This window comes from Microcebus murinus, chromosome 18 (genome assembly GCF_040939455.1).
Source record: "Microcebus murinus isolate Inina chromosome 18, M.murinus_Inina_mat1.0, whole genome shotgun sequence".
Classification (NCBI taxonomy): Eukaryota; Metazoa; Chordata; class Mammalia; order Primates; family Cheirogaleidae; genus Microcebus; species Microcebus murinus.
In genome coordinates this window covers 19301721-19320735 of record NC_134121.1, presented here as the reverse complement: position 1 = coordinate 19320735, position 19015 = coordinate 19301721, and the positions used below count along the sequence as shown (strand labels likewise).

At 37.2% G+C, this 19015-nt stretch overlaps 1 protein-coding gene across 1 annotated transcript in view; it reads left to right on the top strand.

Annotated features, from left to right (window-relative positions):
• Window positions 1-19015, top strand: part of RPA1 (replication protein A1) — a 62632-nt gene that overhangs the window by 20553 nt on the left and 23064 nt on the right. Inside the window, exons 5-6 of the mRNA XM_020280832.2 lie at window positions 3049-3137; window positions 17877-17969. Of these exons, the coding sequence (XP_020136421.2) occupies window positions 3049-3137; window positions 17877-17969 (182 nt within the window). The remainder of the gene's footprint in view (window positions 1-3048; window positions 3138-17876; window positions 17970-19015) is intronic.

Genomic DNA, 19015 nt, shown 5'->3' with positions numbered 1-19015 from the left:
TCTTGCTGTATCTGTATCCTTTCCACGTCTACTTTCCTCTGTGATTTTGAAGTATATCTCAGACATCATATTATTTTATCCATAAATATTTTAGTATATATTTTTAAAAGATAGGGACTGTCTTTTTTTTTTTTTTTTTTTTTAAACACATTCTTGCTCTGCTGCCTGGGCTAGAGTGCCATGGCGTCAGCCTAGCTCACAGCAACTTCAAACTCCTGGGCTCAAGCCATCCTCCTGCCTCAGCCTCCCAAGTAGCTGGGCCTGCAGGTACGTGCCACCAGGCCCAGCTAATTTTTTCTATTTTAGTTGTCTGGCTAATTTTTTTCTATTTTTAGTAGAGAGGGGGTCTCTCGCTGAGGCTGATCTCTAGCTCCTGACCTCAAGCAGTCTTCCGACCTCAGCCTCCCAGAGTTCTAGGATTATAGGCATGAGCCACCATGCCTTGCCAAAAGATAGGTACTTTTTAAAAAAATTTTTAATTTTTTTTTTGAGACAGAGTCTTACTCTGTTGCCCAGGCTAGAGTGCCATGGCATCAGCCTAGCTCACAGCAACCTCAAACTCCTAGGCTCAAGCAATCCTTCTGCCACAGCCTCCTGAGTAGCTGGGACTATAGGCATGCACCACCATGCCTGGCTAATTTTTTCTATGTATTTTTTAGTTGTCCAGCTAATTTTCTTTCTATTTTTAGTAAAGATGGGGTCTCGATCTTGCTCAGGCTGGTCTCGAACCCCTGACCTTGAGTGATCCTCCCTCCTCGGCCTCCCAGAGTGCTAGGATTATAGGCGTGAGCCACCATGCCTGGCCAAAAGATAGGTACTTTAAAAAAAAAACAAAAAACAACCCCACAATGCCATTTTACACCTGAAATAACTAGTATCCTGTCAGTGTTCAATTTCCAGCTATGTGTGTGTGTGTGTGTGTGTGTGTGTGTGTACACACATTCTATCTGAATAAGAATCCAAAGTAAAGTTTACATTACATAGATTGATAGTCCCTTAAGTCTCTGAATCTCTAGATTCTGCCTCTATATATCTTTTTTCTCCCTTACTGTTTATTTTTTGAAGAAACTAGGTCGTTTGTCCTTTACCTCATGTAGTTTCCCACTGTGTGGATTTTGCTGATTGCATCTCCATAAAGTGATTTAACATCCTTGTCATCTGTATTCTCTGCAAGTTGATATTGGTGTATTCTTTTAATATGCTGCTGGATTCACCTTGCTAGTATCTTGTTTAGGATGAATGTATATTACAGGATGAAATTAGTTTTTGATTTTTTTTTTGTTTGTTTTAGTGTTTTTGTCTTAGGTTTTAGCATTAGGGTAATGCTAAATGATAAACAGGCCTTTTATTTTTTTATATGTTCTAGAGTGATTTGGGTAATTTTGGAAAGTAGTTAAACATCTTCCACTAAATATGTATCAGATAGTTTTTATAGGGAATCTGTATCTAATTTTCAGGAATCATTTGAAGCTTATTTTATTGAAGTAGCATAACCCTGATAGGAAAACCTGATAAAGGTAGCAGAAACTAATTGTGTAAAAACTCAAAATACAACAATCAGACCATTCAAAGAATAAGACATGATGAAATTGGGTTTATTATTACTTAAATATTGCTTCAAACCATCCACTTTTTTCAGCTCCCCTGCCAGTAACCTAATTCAGGCCACGGTCATCTCTTCTCTTCTGTTGGTCTCCCTGCCTCCAGTTGTGTTCCCCTGCAGAATCCTTCTTTGTATTGCAGTTCTGTTTAAAATGCAGTCGTGATCATGATAGTCTCATCAAGTATGTATTAAGCAACCACTGTGGGCCATTTGCTGCATTAAGCACTGGAGGATACCTGCCTTTATTGAAAGTACAGTCTAATAGGAGAGAGAGATAATACTAAGCACTAAAGAATACATAATTAAAACCTGTGAAAGAAGTGTTCTGAGGGAAGGAGATCATGGCTATAGGAAAGAATAAAACAAAGAAACCTGATCTAAACTAGAGATTAAGGAAATATCACTCTTGAAAAAGTGATATTTGTGATGAGAGCTAAAAAATGTGTTTTAGATAAGACAAAATGAGAAAGTAGCACAGTCTCAGAATAGCACGTATAAAGGCCTGTGGCAGGAGGGAGCATAGAATATGCTAGGAACTTAAAGAAAACAGTATGGCCGGAGAACACAGGGATGATAGGGATGAGCTGGAGAGAGCTTTAGTAGGGCCACATGCAGAGCCTGGCAGGTCTCGTCAAGGGGTTTTATTTTTGGCCTGAGGTCATTGTTAAGTTATCAAAATGGTTTTGTTATTGTTTTTGAGACAAGGTCTCACTCTGTTGCCTGTGCTAGAGTGCAGTGGTATCACCATAACTCTCAGCAACCTCGAAGTCTGGCCTCAAGCGATCCTTCTGCCTCAGCCTCCCGAGTAGCTGGGACTATAGGCATGTGCCACCATGCCTGGCTAATTTTTCTATATCATTTTTGTTGTCGAGCTGCTTTCTATTTTTTTACTAGAGATGGGGTCTTGCTCTTGCTCAGACTGGTCTCGAACTCCTGAGCTTAAATGGTCCGCCCACCTCAGCCTGCCAGAGTGCTAGGATTACCGGCATGAGCCACCGTGCCTGGCCAAAGAATCGTAAATTCTTAAAGATAGTTAATAATTATATTTTTTTAAAAAATCCTGTAATGATTGGTTTTCACTGGGAAAAAGTAATTGTGTAGATAAGTATATGTTTCTGAAAACAGATCATTTCTTTTTGTGCCACATATTCTTGAGTTTAATAATCTAAATTCTTATCGTGTCACTTGCTCTTTGAAGATATGGTATGTAGCAAGAACACTGCATTTTAATTAAGGAACTAGATGGGGAATGAAAACCCTGCAATCATAAAAAGCCTTGATAATGATGCAGTAAAAGATTAAGGGAAATATTTATGAAAAACAGTTTATAAAGGGAAATAGTTTTATCAAAATGATCATTGAAGGAAAACATTTTAAGTATCTTCTCATTTGAAGGGCTGCTGAATTTCTTTTTCTAACTTGTTTCTATTTGTTTGCCTTTGTAGGAGAGTAGTTATTTTGATGGAATTAAAAGTTTTGAAATCAGCTGAAGAAGTTGGATTAAAGATTGGCAATCCAGTGCCCTATAATGAAGGTAAAATGCTTTTTTATAGGTTGTAGCACTTAATTAAATACCTCTTTATAGATCTGGAACTCTACCTTTTGGATTCAGTTTAACTTTTTAATCTTAATAAAACAGAACCAAGTTATTCTGTCAGTTTTTTCTAATACTAAAAAAATGATGTATGAAGAAAGAGGGAATCATTAGAGAATGTGATGGACAAAAATCCACTTCTTGTACACTAAAAATAAATACCTGGGGTGGTATTATAGAATATCTGTAATATTAATGAGAAATGTGTTAAGATTTATCTTATACATACTTTTGTTTTTAAAAAGTGTGAAACATATATTCTGTAGTTCTTTGATAGCACTCACCACACTGGTAATTTTTAGAATTATCTGTGTTTATTGTTGCGCTATAAATAAACTTTTTGAAGGTAGAGACTGTATTTGTTCTGTTCTATTTTGTATCCCTAGTGCCTAACTTGTAGTTGGCCCTTAATAAGTATTTGTTGAATTGAATTGAAAATATCATATTATTTAACTGTGATTATCTCTTATTGGTGAAATTACTAATGATTTTATTTTCTTATGAAAATACATAGAAAAGCACAATGAAATCAGAAAAACTTTAGATAAGAGAAATAATTATAGTCCTAGAGAAAGACAAAAATAATCATCAAATCACTGAACCCATAACAGGAGAAGGCTCATTTGCCCTTTTACCAAGTCCAAATAAAAATAAAATTAAAGCCTCACTTTACACCAAAATTAATTCCAGATATATTCTAACTCTTAAAGAGTTAGAAAATGAAATCATGAAAAATAATAAAAACAAAGAGGAAGTGGCTACATAAATGGATTGGAATAATTCACAATGAATATTTGGTTATATAGCAATAAAACTTATATATTAAAAATAGAGGGGTATGTAAATAAACTGGGATAAAATATTTACAACTGATAGGATTAACAAAAGGTTAATATCTTTAATATTTACTGAATTGTTTACATATCAAGGAAAAAAACCTCCAGTAGCAAAGCAGACATTGGAGAAGTATAGACTGTCCACTGTAGGAAGAAAACAAATGGCCAATACATAAGAAAAGTTATTCAGCCTTACTGGTCATCTTTGTCTTGTTTCTGATCTTAGGGGGAAAACATTCAGACTTTTACTACTAAATATTATGTTAACTTTGGGTTTTTCTTAGATTCTTGTTATTAGATTGAGTAAGTTTACTTCTATTCCTAGTTTGCTGAGAATTTTTATCAGAAATGGATAGTGAGTTTTGTCAAATACTTTTTGTGTGTCTGTTGATGATCATATGGTTTTTCTTTTTTAGTTAGTTAATATGGTGAACTACATTGATTTTTTTTTCCTTTATATATGTGTGTGTGTGTGTGTGTGTGTGTGTATACAGGGCATCACTATGTTGCTTGGGGTAGGGTGCAGTAGTCATCATAGCTCACTGCAACTTCCAACACCTGGGCTCAAGCCATCTCTTGACTCAGACTCTTCTAGTAGCTGGGACTACAGGCACATGCTACCATACACAGATAATTTTTTAAAATATTTTTTGTAGAAACAGGTCTTGCTATTGCCCAGACTAGTCTCAAACTCAAGTGATCCTCCTACCTAGGCCTCCTAAAGTGCTGGTATTATAAGCATGTACCATTGCACCCAGCCCATTGATTGATTTTTGAATGCTAGACCTACCTAGGATTTCTAGGATAAATCCATGTCATGTCACTATGATGTGTTATCTTGTTTACATACTGTTGAATTTGATTTGCTTAATCTATTTGATTTAGCAAATCCACTTGATTTGATTTGATTTTGTTTAGAATTTTTATATCTGTATTCATGACAGATGTTTCTCTGTAATTTTCTTGTCATGTCTTTGATTTTGGAATCAGAGTAATCCTGGCCTTATAGAATGAGTTGGAAAGTGTTCCCTTTATAATTTTCTGCAAGAGCCTGTGTAGAATTGGTCTGTCGTCTTCTTTGAAATGTTTGAGTAGAATTCACCAGTGACGCCATCTGGGCCTGATGTTTTCTTTGTAGAAAGGTTTTAAACTAGAAATTCAGTTTTTTAACAGATACATATTCAGGGTTATTCTGGTAATCTGTTTCTTCTGAGTGGGCTTTAGTAGATTGTGTGTTTCAAGGAATTTAATCATTTAAGTTCTTGAATTTATTGGTCTATATAAATATTCTAAACACCCAATTGTCAGATGGATAAAAAATATAATACTCCTTTATTATCCTTTTAGTGTCTATAGAATCTGTGGTGATGTCGCCTCTCATTCCTGATATTGGTAATTTGTGTTCTCTTTATATTTTTCCTGATCAATTTGACTAGAGGTTTATCTATTTTATTGATCTCAAAGAGCCAACTTTTGGTTTTACTGATTTTTCCTCTTGTGTTTCTATTCTATTGATTTAAGCTTTTGATCTTTAATATTTTCTTCCATTTGCTTTGGGTTTTCTATGTTCTTTTTCTCATTTCTTAAGGTAGAAGCTGAGTTCATTGATACGAGATCTGTCTTCTCTGGTAATATAGGCATGTAGTGTTATAGATTTGCTCCTGATTACGGCTTTAATAGCATCTATCAAATTCTGATATGTTCTCATTTTTATCCCATTCACAATACTTTCTAATTTCCCTTTTAATTTTTTCTTTGAGATCACGTTATTTAAAAGTATACTTGGGGCCGGGCGTGGTGGCTCACGCCTGTAATCCTAGCACTCTGGGAGGCCAAGGCGGGCAGATTGCTCAAGGTCAGGAGATCGAAACCAGCCTGAGCAAGAGCGAGACCCCGCCTCTACTATAAATAGAAAGATATTAATTGGCCAACTAATATATATAGAAAAAATTAGCTGGGCATGGTGGCGCATGCCTGTAGTCCCAGCAACTTGGGAGGCTGAGGCAGAAGGATCACTTGAGCCCAGGAGTTTGAGGTTGCCGTGAGCTAGGCTGACGCCACGGTACTCACTCTAGCCTGGGCAACAAAGCGAGACTCTGTCTCAAAAAAAAAATAAAAAATAAAAAAAATAAAAGTATACTTAGTTTCCAAATGTGGAAACATTTCTAGAGAGCCTTTTGTTATTGATACCTAATTTAATTCCACTGTGGTGAAACAACATTTTGTATGACTTGAATCCTGTTAAATATATTGAATCTTATTTTATGTCCCTGATTATGTTCTCTTTTAGTAAATTCTGCACATACTTGAAAAGAGTGTGTATTCTATGTTGTGTGGAGTGTTCTGTAAATGTCAGTTAAGTCAAGTTGGTTGATAGTGTTATTCAATTTTTCTATATCCTTACTCATTTTCTGTTTACTTGTTCTGTCAGTTACTGAAAGACCGATATTAAAATATCTGACTATAATTGTAAGTTTCTCTTTCTGCTTGCAGTTCTATTAGTTTTTGCTTCATGTATTTTGAAGCTCTGTTATTAAATGTATAAACATTTAGAATTATTTTATCCTTTTCATGAAATGACTCGTTGATCATTATGAAATGACTTTCTTTATCCCTGGTGAAATTCCATGCTTTGAAATCTACTTTGATATATATAGCCACTTCAGCTTTCTTTTTATTAGTGTTAGCTTGATGTATCTTTTTCCATCTTTTTATTTTTAACCTTTTTATGTCTTTATATTAAACATGTATTTTTTGTAACATCCACCTAGTATATAGGTGACATCCACCTAGTATATAGGTGGATCTTGCTTTTTTGTCCAATTTGATAATTTCTGCCTTTTAATTGGGGTGTTTAGACCATTTACATTTAATATAGTTACTGATATGGTTAGGTTTAAGTCTGTCAAATTGCTTTTGGTCTTTTATTTGTCCCCTCTGGTTTTCTTTTCCCTTTTCTTTTGGATTGAGTATCTTTTATGATTCCTTTTATCTCCTTTGTTGCCTTATTAACTATAATAACTCTTTGTTTTGTTGTTCTAGTGGTTGCTTTAAGGTTTAAAGTATGTACTTTAACTTATCATGGTCTATCTTTGAGTGATATTTTACCACTTCATGTGTAAGATGAGAATCTTCCTTTACTTCCCTCCCAGTCTTTGTTGTAAGGTTGACAAACATTTTACTTTTTCCTATGTTGAAACCACATAAAACATTGTTATTTTTGTTTAAACTGTCAGTTATCTTTTAAAGAGATTTAAATAATAAGTTAAAAATCATACATATTTATTCATGTAATTGCTATTCTGGTGTTCATGATTCCTTTATCTGGGCCCTGTTTTTCCAACTGCTGTCATTTAGCAGTTCTCATAGTGAAGATCTATCTGCTGGTAGTGAATTCTTGCTTTCGGTTTTGGAAAATATTTTGCCTTTGGTTTTTTGTGGTTTTTTTTGAGACAAAGTCTCACCGTTTTGCCCGGGCTAGAGTGCCATGGCACCAGCCTAGCTCACAGCAACCTCAAACTCCTGTGCTCAGGTGACCCTACTGCCTCAGCCTCCCGAGTAGCTGGGACTACAGGCATGTGCCACCATGCCCGGCTAATTTTGTCTATATATTTTTAGTTGGGCAGTAAATTTCTTTCTATTTTCAGTAGAGACGGGGTCTTGCTCTTACTCAGGTTGGTTTTGAACTCCTGATCTTGAGCGGTCCGCTCATCTCAGCCTCCCAGAGTGCTAGGATTAAAGGCGTGAGCCACCATGCCCGGCCTGCCTTTGAGTTTTTTTTTTTTTTTTTTTTGAGACAGAGTCTCACTTTGTTGTCCAGGCTAGAGTGAGTGCCGTGGCGTCAGCCTAGCTCACAGCAACCTCAAACTCCTGGGCTTGAGTGATCCTTCTGCCTCAGCCTCCCGAGTAGCTGGGATTACAGGCATGCGCCACCATGCCCGGCTAATTTTTTTTATATATATATCAGTTGGCCAATTAATTTCTTTCTATTTATAGTAGAGACGGGGTCTCGCTCTTGCTCAGGCTGGTTTTGAACTCCTGACCTTGAGCAATCCGCCCGCCTCGGCCTCCCAAGAGCTAGGATTACAGGCGTGAGCCACAGCGCCCGGCCTGCCTTTGGTTTTTAAAGATATTTTTACTAAGCATAAAATTCTAAGTAGACAGTTTTTTTTTCTTTTAGTACTTTAAAGATTTCATCTTGTTCGCATTGTTATCCTAAGAGAACTCCTTCATCCTTATTTTTCTTTGTACTTGACTCTTTCTCTAACTACTTAAATTTCTGTCTTCATCATTAGTTTTGAGCAATTTAATCATGATGTGCCTTGCCGTCATTTTCTTCATGTTTCTTGTCTTGAATCTGTACATTTATAGTTTTTTTCAAATTTGGATTTTTTTTTTTTGGAGATAGGGTCTTACACTGTTGCCCAGGCCAGAGTGCAGTGCATCATAGCTTACTGCAACCTCAAACTCCTGGGTTCAAGCAATCCTCCTGCCTCAACTTCCCAAGTAGCTGGGACTATAGGCATGCACCACCATGCCCAGATAATTTTTAAATTTTTTATAGAGATAGAGTCTTGATATTGCCAGGCTGGCAAATTTGGATATTTTTTGGCCATTATTTCTTTTTCTCTCTTTCTTTTTTTTACCCCCTGAGACAGAGGCTCACTCTGTCACCCTGGGTAGATAGAGTGTAGTGGTGTCATAATAGCTCACTTGAACCTCAAATTCCTGTGCTCAAGCAATCCTCTTGCCTCAGCCTCCCAAGTAGCTGGGACCTACAGGCATGTCCCACCATGCCTTGCTAATTTTTTTTTTTTCTATATTTTTAGTTGTCTGGCTAATTTCTTTCTATTTTTAGTAGAGACAGTCTCACTCTTGTTCAGGCTGGTCTTGAATTCCTTGCCTCAAGTGATCCTCCCCCCTCGGCCTCCCAGAGTGCTAGGATTACAGGCGTGAGCCAGCATTCCCAGTCTTCATATGGTTTTTATATTTTCATTTTCTTAGTAATCAGAAAAACATAATTTTGTTTTACTTGCCCAAATTAATTTTAAAAATTTATTTTGAACAGAGCTAATTTTCTAACCAAATCTGGAGTCGCTCAGAATATTTGGAAAACATTTATGTGTAAATTATGGAAAAGACATGTTTAAAGAATGTATTGAATAATTTTGCTTAATAACTTAAATGATTAAATACATAGCTTATTAACTATTTTAATTATAAATGTGACATTAAGAAATGTAAAATTGACTCTCAGCTGGTCAGCATAAAGATGCTGGAAGTTGGCTGGGTATGGTGGCTCAAGCCTGTAATCCTAGCACTCTGGGAGGCCGAGGCAGGCAGATTGCTTGAGGTCAGGAGTTCAAAACTAGCCTGAGCAAGAGCAAGACCCCATCTCTACTATAAATAGAAAGAAATTAATTGACCAACTAATATATATATATAGAAAATTAGCCGGGCATGGTGGCTCATGCCTGTAGTCCCAGCTACTTGGAAGGCTGAGGCAGGAGGATTGCTTGAGCCCAGGAGTTTGAGGTTGCTGTGAGCTAGGCTGATGCCATGGCACTCACTCTAGCCTGGGCAACAAAGTGAGACTCTGTCTAAAAAAAAAAAAAGATGCTAGAAGTTATATATGTGACTTATTTGATATCTTCCACTGTGTATTTCCTCCTCTTTCCCAGATTTCTCAGTAGGAAGTTAAGTTTGATCTCAGAGAAGTGGCTGTTTCTGTAAAAATTAAACTGTTTCTGTTGCTCCCAATAGGAAAAGGATCGGGTGATTTCCACTGAAGTATATACTATTAATTTAAACTTATTAAACATAGTTCTTCAATTTTTCCTTAACTTTTGTTATTAGTAGGGCTTTTTGCTCATTAAGGACAAATGGAGTTGAACCCAGTAATTCTTGTTCTGGAGGTAAATGGCATCCTGTCTTTGTTCTCTTGCCTGGGACTCCATCCTAGCCTTTGCCTAAGTGAGGTTATTGAAAGAAAAGGAAAGTTGAAGAAGCTCAGGCCTTGAATCTTAGCAGAATATTCAGCACAATCATGGAATGTAAGAACTAGAAGGAGCTATTTTAGAGATCAATCGATCAGTTTTTAATCACACACACACAGCAAAAAAAAATGAAGGTGAATGAGGTGATAAAGTAACTTGCGCAGGGTCATACAAGTGAGTTGCTTCAAGAAATGAGAATTGTAGTTCAGGATTTCCAAAGACACTTTCTATGGTATCTAGGCTTTTGAAGATTCTCCTTCATACCAAACTTTTTGCCTACTGTGAAAATTATATTTGAGTACACAGATTGTGTGAGTAAATCTATTACAGGAATGTTATATACCTAATTAGAAGTTATCTCTATTTCATATTGGTATATCCATTAAAGCTTGTATAATTAAAAAAACGAAAATATGTTTAAAAGAATCAGATATCTGTTTTTCCTAATAAACATTAATTTTTGAATTGATAACATAGTTACATGATTTCAAAAGTTAAAAGTACAAAATTACATATTTAGAAAACTCTTATTCCTAGTCCTGTCTCCCCTACGCTGCCACCCTCTGTAGGCGACAAAATTTAATGGTTCTTTTTTTTTTTTTTTGGAGACAGAGTCTCACTCTGTTTTCTGGGCTAGGGAGTGCCCTGCCATCAGTCTAGCTCACAGCAGCAACCTCAAACTCCTGGGCTCAAGCAATCCTTTTGCCTCAGCCTCCCAAGTAGCTGGGACTACAGGCATGTGCCACCATGTCTGGCTAATTTTTTCTATATATTTTTAGTTGGCCAATTAATTTCTTTCTATTTGCTCTTGATCAGGCTGGTTTCGAACTCCTTACCTTGAGCTATCTGCCAGCCTCGGCCTCCCAGAGAGTTAGGATTACAGGCCTGAGCCACCGCGCCTGGCCTAATAATGGTTTCTTTTTATCCTTCAGGTGTTTCTTTATGCAAATACAACTAAATATAAATATTATATATTCTCATTGCATGCTCCACTTTGTTTACACAAAAAGCATACTATGTGCACTATCTTGTTTGTCTCTTTTTAATCCTTTAAAAAGTTTTTTTAGCCTAGAGATATTTCTATGTACTTGTATATGCTTAGAGATCTTTCTCTTTTTAAAAAGAAAAAGTTATTCTCTGTTTCTTTCTTTTAATTGAATATTCTGTTGCATGGCTGTTTTATATAGTTTATTTAACAAGCACTCTGGGCCGGTCGCGGTGGCTCACGCCTGTAATCCTAGCACTCTGGGAGGCCGAGGCGGGCGGATTGCTTGAGGTTGGGAGTTCGAAACCATCCTGAGCGAGACCCCGTCTCTACTAAAAATAGAAAGAAATTAATTGACCAACTAAAAAAAATATATATATATACAAAAAATTAACCGGGCATGGTGGCACATGCCTGTAGTCCCAGCTACTTGGGAGGCTGAGGCAGGAGGATCGCTTGAGCCCAGGAGTTTGAGGTTGCTGTGAGCTAGGCTGACGCCACGGCACTCACTCTAGCCTGGGCAACAAAAGTGAGACTCTGTCTCAAAAAAAAAAAAACAAGCACTCTGTTGATGGATACTTGGATTGTGCACAAGCTCTGGCTATCATAGTGCTTCATTGAATAACTTCATACCTATGCAGGTAGGGGGCAGAGAGAGGATGTGGTTGCCAGAAGTGGTAACTGTCTGTGTTGGCAAAGATAGCTAGATTCTCCTCTGTCGATACTTTTCATTTTGTGTTCCACCAGCAGCACATGAAAATACTACTTGCTTCACATCCGTGCCAACAGAGCATGTTGTTAATCAGTTTGATAGATGAAAAATGGTATCTCAGTGTAGTTTTTAATTTGTATTCTGAGCAAAGTAAGCATTTTTTTAAATGTTTAAAGGCCTTTTGGTTTTGGTCTCTGTGAACTGTCTATTCTTATATTACTCATTTTTCTTTTTTTATTTTCTTTCTTTCTTTGTCTAAGAGTTCTTTAAAAAGTTAGGAGGATTAGTCCTTTGTCATTGATATGAGTTATAAAGTCTTTTTGACTTTGCTTATGGTGGTTTTTTTTTTCTATGTGACAGTTTTATTTTTGTGTAGTTGAATTTGCTGATTATTTTTTATGACTTTTAGATTTTATTTATTTATTTATTTAGAGACAAGGTCTCGCTGTCACTCAGGCTATGGTGCAGTGGCCTGATAATAGCTCACTACAGCCTCGAATTCCGGGGCTCAAGGCATCTTCCTACCTCAGTCTCCGGAGTAGCTAGGACTACAGGTACACCACTATGCCTGGCTAATTTTTCTATTTCTTTGTAGAGACAAGGTCTTGCTATGTTAATCAGGCTGGTCTTGAACTGCTGGGCTCAAGTGATCCTGCTGCCTCAGCCTCCCAAAATGCTGGGATAATAGCCCCAGCTGACTTCAGAATTTTGAGCCATAGTTAGAAAAGGTCTTACTTGTTCCACAGTTATTAAGGCATTCACCTATGTTTTATTCTAATACTTGCACAATTGCAGTTTTTACATTTAAATCATTCATGCTGCTTCTGTCTTACTGTTGTAGTTTCTTCATTTGTGGTGTTTTTGGCTTTATTTTCACATAATTTAGAACTTGTGATAAGATGTCCCCTACAGGTACAGTTTGTATGTGGGGTGTGTGTGTGTGTGTGTGTGTGTGTGTGTGTGTGTGTGTGCCCGTGCGTGCGTGCGTATGTGTGTATGGGGTGGGTATTCATTCTTGTTGCTCTGTATGGTTTTTGGAAGTGGGAAGATTTGGGGACAAGGCCATTACTATGCTCTTTCCAGGAAGGGAACCTGCTAGGTATTATTTTTTACTTACACAAATTATAGTAATTTGTTGCTTTAAATTGGAGAGGGAATACTGGAGCCTATCAGGTAAAGTTCTAAATTGGAACATTACATTTGTTTCACAGCAGCAAACTTCTGTTAAAATGAGTGCATTGGTTATCATATTTTCAGCTTTTAGGAAGGGGAGTTAAGACAAAAGTAATGCTTTATGAAATCTTTGGGTGCAGTGGGGACAAGGGAGAAGTGATTGTGCCCAACTTTATTACCTTTTGCCAGGTTTCTTATGTTTTTTATGTTGTGTTTAATTGAATGGTGCTTTGGACATTTCGTGTTTCAGGGACAAAAGTGTTTGCGATAAAGATGTAGGTGAAAGATAATTATTACTTGGGGGTCAGAAATATAGGGCTATGGAAAAAATTTCTTTATCTCAAAATACAGTTCCCCTGGCCCTTCCCTTTCTTCAATGTCTGTTAAAGTACAGAGGGATGAGAGGATTTTGCTGTTCGGGATTATTTACTACTGAATTTCATTGTAACCAGATCGATGATACATTGTTACTTGCTCCATCTTGGAAATGGCTTTGTTATAGTGATTATTACCTTACAGTATATTTCACAGCAGTGGTTTCTAATTCTCTATTGTGAAAATAAGGGCACTGTGTGTTAGGTGGCCAGTAAAATAAGTTGACTAAGAACAGCCTAGAAATAGACAGAAATTACAGAATGTGCATTGAAATTGACTTACTATACAACTACCACATTAAATAAAGATATTTATAGAATTTTCAAAATGTGAGAAATAAAACTTCAAACATAATTCATGCTTCATACAATCTTGAACTGAATGATTTTTTTTTTTTTTGAGACAGAGTCTCACTTTGTTGCCCAGACTAGAGTGAGTGCCGTGGCGTCAGCCTGGCTCACAGCAACCTCAATCTCCGGGGCTCAGCGATCCTACTGCCTCAGCCTCCCGAGTAGCTGGGACTACAGGCATGTGCCACCATGCCCGGCTAATTTTTTGTATATATATTTTTAGTTGGTCAATTAATTTATTTCTATTTTTGGTAGAGACGGGGTCTCGCTCAGGCTGGTTTCGAACTCCTGACCTTGAGCAATCCGCCCGCCTCGGCCTCCCAAAGTGCTAGGATTACAGGCGTGAGCCACCACGCCCGGCCTGAACTGGATGATTTTAAATCTTCCATAATATATATATTTTTTTGACACAGGGTCTCACTCTGTTCCTTGAACAAAAGGTCAGTGATGTGATAATAGCTCACTACAACCTCAAACTCCAGGGCTCAAGTGATCCTCCTGCCTTAGCCTCCCAGGTAGCTGGGACTTCAGGCATGCGCCACTGCAGCCAGCTAATTTTTAAATTTTTGGGGGGATTGGGTCTGTGTTGCTTAGGCTGGTCTTGAACTCCTGACCTGAAGTAATCCTCCCTCCTCAGCCTCCCTAAGTACTGAGATTACAGGCATGAGCCACCACATCTGACCTTTACCACTACAATTTTTGTCAGTATATATATATATTAATTCTATGTACCTATACTATTGCTAACAGTATTTTCCTTTAACTAAAATTTGTTACGTAATACTTAGTTGTTAGTATTATTGGAAGATATTGGTTGTAATTTTTTCAGCCTAATTCTGTCCATTTTCTGGCAACAGGAAATCATAATTTATGGGAGTGACTCTTCTGTATATTCTTGGTAGTTGTTAAGAAAGCAGTTACTGGTAGAAGCTGAATTTTTGTTGCTTTTTATACTCCATTTTCTGTTAGCAAATTTTTCTCTGCTAATGGCTTACTTACTGTTTCGTTTTGTTTTGTTTTTTAGAGATAGGGTCTCACTATGTTGCCCAGGCATGAGGGCAGTGGTATGATCATAGCTCATTGCAACTTTGAACTCCTGGGCTCAAGTGTTCCTTCTTCCTCAGCCTCCTGAGTATCTGGGACTACAGGTGCACATAACCATGCCCAGCTAATTTCTCTGTATTTCGTAGAGATATGGGGTATTGCTATGTTGCACAGGCTGGTCTCAAACCCTCACCTCAAGCCATTCCTCCTGCCTTGGCCTCCCAAAGTGCTAGAATTACATGTGTGAGCTGCCTTGCCTGGCCTCATTTACCATTATAAACATAATAAAAATTGATAGGTGTGAGTAACTGAGGAGCTATAGAGTCTGCTTTGAAATGTCCTGTTAATATTTCCCTCTTAGGTCAGAGCCAGTGATATGAAGCTAGCATAAAGCTAAAGAGTCTAAGAATGATGATGTTGATCCATCTTTCTGGAATGGTTTGATTTGTAGGTGGCATAAAACAAAAAATTATCAGAAGTTGAGTCTCTGCATTACTGCTTTGGGGTATAATTTTAATTTTTAGAAGGATTCCTATTTATCTATAGACTGATGTAGTTCAAGCCTTGTGGTCAGCTGCTGTGTTACAGTGCATTAACTGAAGGGCAATTGTTGCTGTTTAGAACACACCAGGGTTCTTGCCATCCATTCGGTTCAGGGCACTCTCTTGTGCCACATGTGTTCCAAGGCAGGAGTTAAGTATTGCTCTAGTAAATGGATTAGTAACTTTTCCAAATTACCAGATATTATGGTTATTAGTTATATTCTATTATATATAACTAGAGTTACGGCTGCCAGAATTACAATTGGCTATTGACAATTAAAAATTAACTAGATGGTGGTGAAGTACATGGATCTAGTCACACAAACCTGGGTTCAAGATTAGGTTCTGCTTCCCAGCTGTGTAACCTCTCTAACCCAATTTTGTCATCTATTAAAGAGAATAATAGTAGTATCTACATCATAGAGCTGACAATTACAGTGATCATGTACCTAACCTAGTACTTCGTGCATAGTAAGTACTCAAAAAATGGTAGCTATTATTAATATATATATTATAGGGCTTAATTGGAGACTTGTGAAATATATTGTATTTCATTGAATCTAAGAATCCAATGATTATAAGACTGTACCATTATAATATTTACTACTAGAAAGAAATTATAACATTAATTTTATATGACAAAATGTGAAAAAAATATACATCTTAGAATAGGTAAAACAATAAGTTATATTTTTTAAAATTGTAGTAAAATACACCTAACACAAAATTTACATTTCACTATTTTTAAGTGTACAGTTCAGTGACATTAAGTCAATTCACACTGTTGTGCCACTGTACCACCATCCATCTCCAGAACTTTTTCATCATCCCAAACTGAAACTGTACCATTAGGCAATAACTCTTTCATTCCCTACTCCCACCAGTCCCTGGTAACCATTCTATTTTCTGTGTCTGTGAATTTGACTATTCTAGGTACCTCCTAAGGGTTACTTTGTTATAGAAATTGAATATATGTGATCATCAAGCTCCATTGACCATGTCCTGTTCAACAAGATACTTAAAGAAGTAGGCATGATAGTGAGGAAAGGACTTTGTAGTTTAAATAGTTTGAGACCATAGAAGGGAAAGGAGCTGGGGTAGAATATAGCCGGGGTTTGTATATTTTTATGGTTCCATTTTTGAATGTTTAAATCTTATTTATTCTTCTGTGTATAATTCATGAAACAGGTAAAGTTATAATTTTATTTTTGCCAACCACTTAATCCCAATACTATTTACTGAGCAATTCATCTCTTCCCTACTGATTTATAAAAAAGCTTCACTGTAGAATTTCAGACTGTGCCTTCATAAGATGCATTGTAAAAGAAAAGCAGTTTTCCTGTGCAATTTTGTGTGACACTTGGTAAATTCAGAGATAATGGAAAAGCCAAAATGTAAACACAGAAATTTCACTGGAAATAATCTAGGTTCTTTTTCTATGTAAATAAAGTCTCTCAATTTTTCTGTGGAAAGAACTAAAGAATAAACAGTTCTATTTAACCTATTTAATTTTATGCTAAATTTGCTTTATTCTAATGGCACAATTACCTCCCATTTAGTTGTGCCAGTTAAGAGTAATATTGGCAGAAGTAAATTAAATCGATGTGTAATATGCCCATTTGAGTTAGGACCGTGGAAAACCCAGTAGGAACATGAACTTGGCAATTGGAGAAGGCAGAGACAGGGTGGCAAGTGGATGCTTTCCCGGCCGTGCTTACCATTTTTGTTCTTAGGGCATTCTAGGAATTTTTAGAGCTGCCCTGGCGTGCTGCAGGGACTCTTGGTGAGCAGCCCAGCTTAGGTTGACTTCTGCTTTTAGAGCCAACCACTAAGGCAAAATCAAATTCCATACATCTATTATTTTAAAAAATGAGACATATTTTACAGTTTTAACATTCTTGAACTTCATAAACATTTGTATAAAAGGTGAAGGGCAAATAAATTCCCTCATGGTATGGCATTTCTTATTTTCTGCTTGAGAGACATGTTCATTTCCCCTCCTTTCCTTTTAATCTTCCTGTTTCCTTGACACACCTGCTTCTGAACTCCATTCTCATCTCACCCTGCTGTGACAGTTCACTAGCACTTCACGGTACCTAAGACTCTTTCAACTCTTATTTTCCACCAACTGTCAGTTGCAAAATAAGGTCGCTTTGTTTGGGAGGGAAAGGGTAGAATCCTTTCTGAATGTCTCCTTTTCCTTTGAAGCAGGAGCACTTCAGAGACAATTGAACTGCTTTTAGGTTTTTCTTACCACCCAGCTTTTTCTTCTGATTGATCCTGCCGTGAACACAGTTCTGTTGATGACATCGATTTGTTGCTATGGAAATAGTGGTAATGTCACAGATTCAGCCTGGTGACTTTACTGCAGGTTCTTGTAGGAGAAATGGGCAAGGCTTTAGGGGAGAGAACCTCATTAAAACTGAAAGCTATCAATTATAAGCAGGTGAAAGGTAAATGGAGGCAACCTTTTGTGTAACAAAACCAAAAAATGAACCCCTAGCAAATTCACTGCATGCAGTTGAATGCCCCAGCATGAATTCTGGCCCATGGGAGTCCTTGACAAAATAAACTTTACACTTTCCCATAGTAGTTCTTTTACTTAAGTTTAAATCTCTTAACCCAAATTTGTTGCAGTAAAATGGCCTTTTCCTTTTGATCTTCAGGACATGGGCAGCAGCAAGTAGTTCCGTCTCCAGTCTCGGCAGCCAGTCCAGCAACCAGCAAGCCCCAGCCACAGAATGGGAGCTTGGGAATGGGTAAGGTCGCCTCCTGAGGACATGGGTTTATCACGTGTGTCAAGCTTTTGAATGACATTTTGAAATTTAATCTTGAGACTAAAGGGAGTTTTCAAATGCCATTCATGGCAGAGTTGTGCCTTGCAAAGAGTAATTCTGATTCTTAGTGTAGAGTATGTAATTGAAAAAAATGATTAAAGATAGTCTTTTAAATATATTTAACAATACGCTTTATTTTTTATCAAAATGATATGCTCATCTAGTAGTTACTCACATCTTTATGTTGTGTATCCTCTGACTTCCTGTGAATTTGCATACCTTTTCAATTCTTGCCTGTTAACTATCTAGCATCCACTCACTACATTTGGCTTGTCTCTCCCCAAGGCTCCCATTTGGGCCCTCATGAGTAGTCATTATTTGCTTGAAGACAGTATCGTTTATATTGGTCAGAGGTTCTACTTTTCAATCTCATGGATGAGAAATAGTTCCTTCTTTTAACTTTCTCTGCAGCAGGTCCTGAGAGGCCCTAATAGAATCATTTTGTTTACTTTCTGGCCTTTGCTGAGGGAACCTCTTGATCTGGGAAGTCACCATTGAAAATTATGATTTGTAGAATGTGGCTGATTTTATTTTTAGAGGTCCTTTTTTCTGTCACAGCTTCACATACGCCTCCTCTCCTCCCCCTCAACTATTAGTTTCTATTTTTCAATGCTGAGATTCTAGGAAAAGCAAGGTTAAGACGTCAGTAATGTTTCTGTGAAACTTTCAGGGCTTGTGACTTTTTCCCCGTTGGTCTCTATTTTTTATATACCTTGCATTATCTATCTATCTCCCTTTATAAGTGGATCTGTTTATATACAGCTCTCAAATTACGTATTGTTGAAGGGGGGTGGTAGAATAGGCTATCTAAAATGGTAAATAGAAATCACTTCCTCAGGGCCAAATACAAATAGAACGTTATTCTCTCCCTCCGTCCACACTTATTTTTCTGGCTGTCTGCCTTTGTCCTATGCTGAAATTTATCATTAAAAATCAGTTATGGGGCCGGGCATGGTGGCTCACTTCTG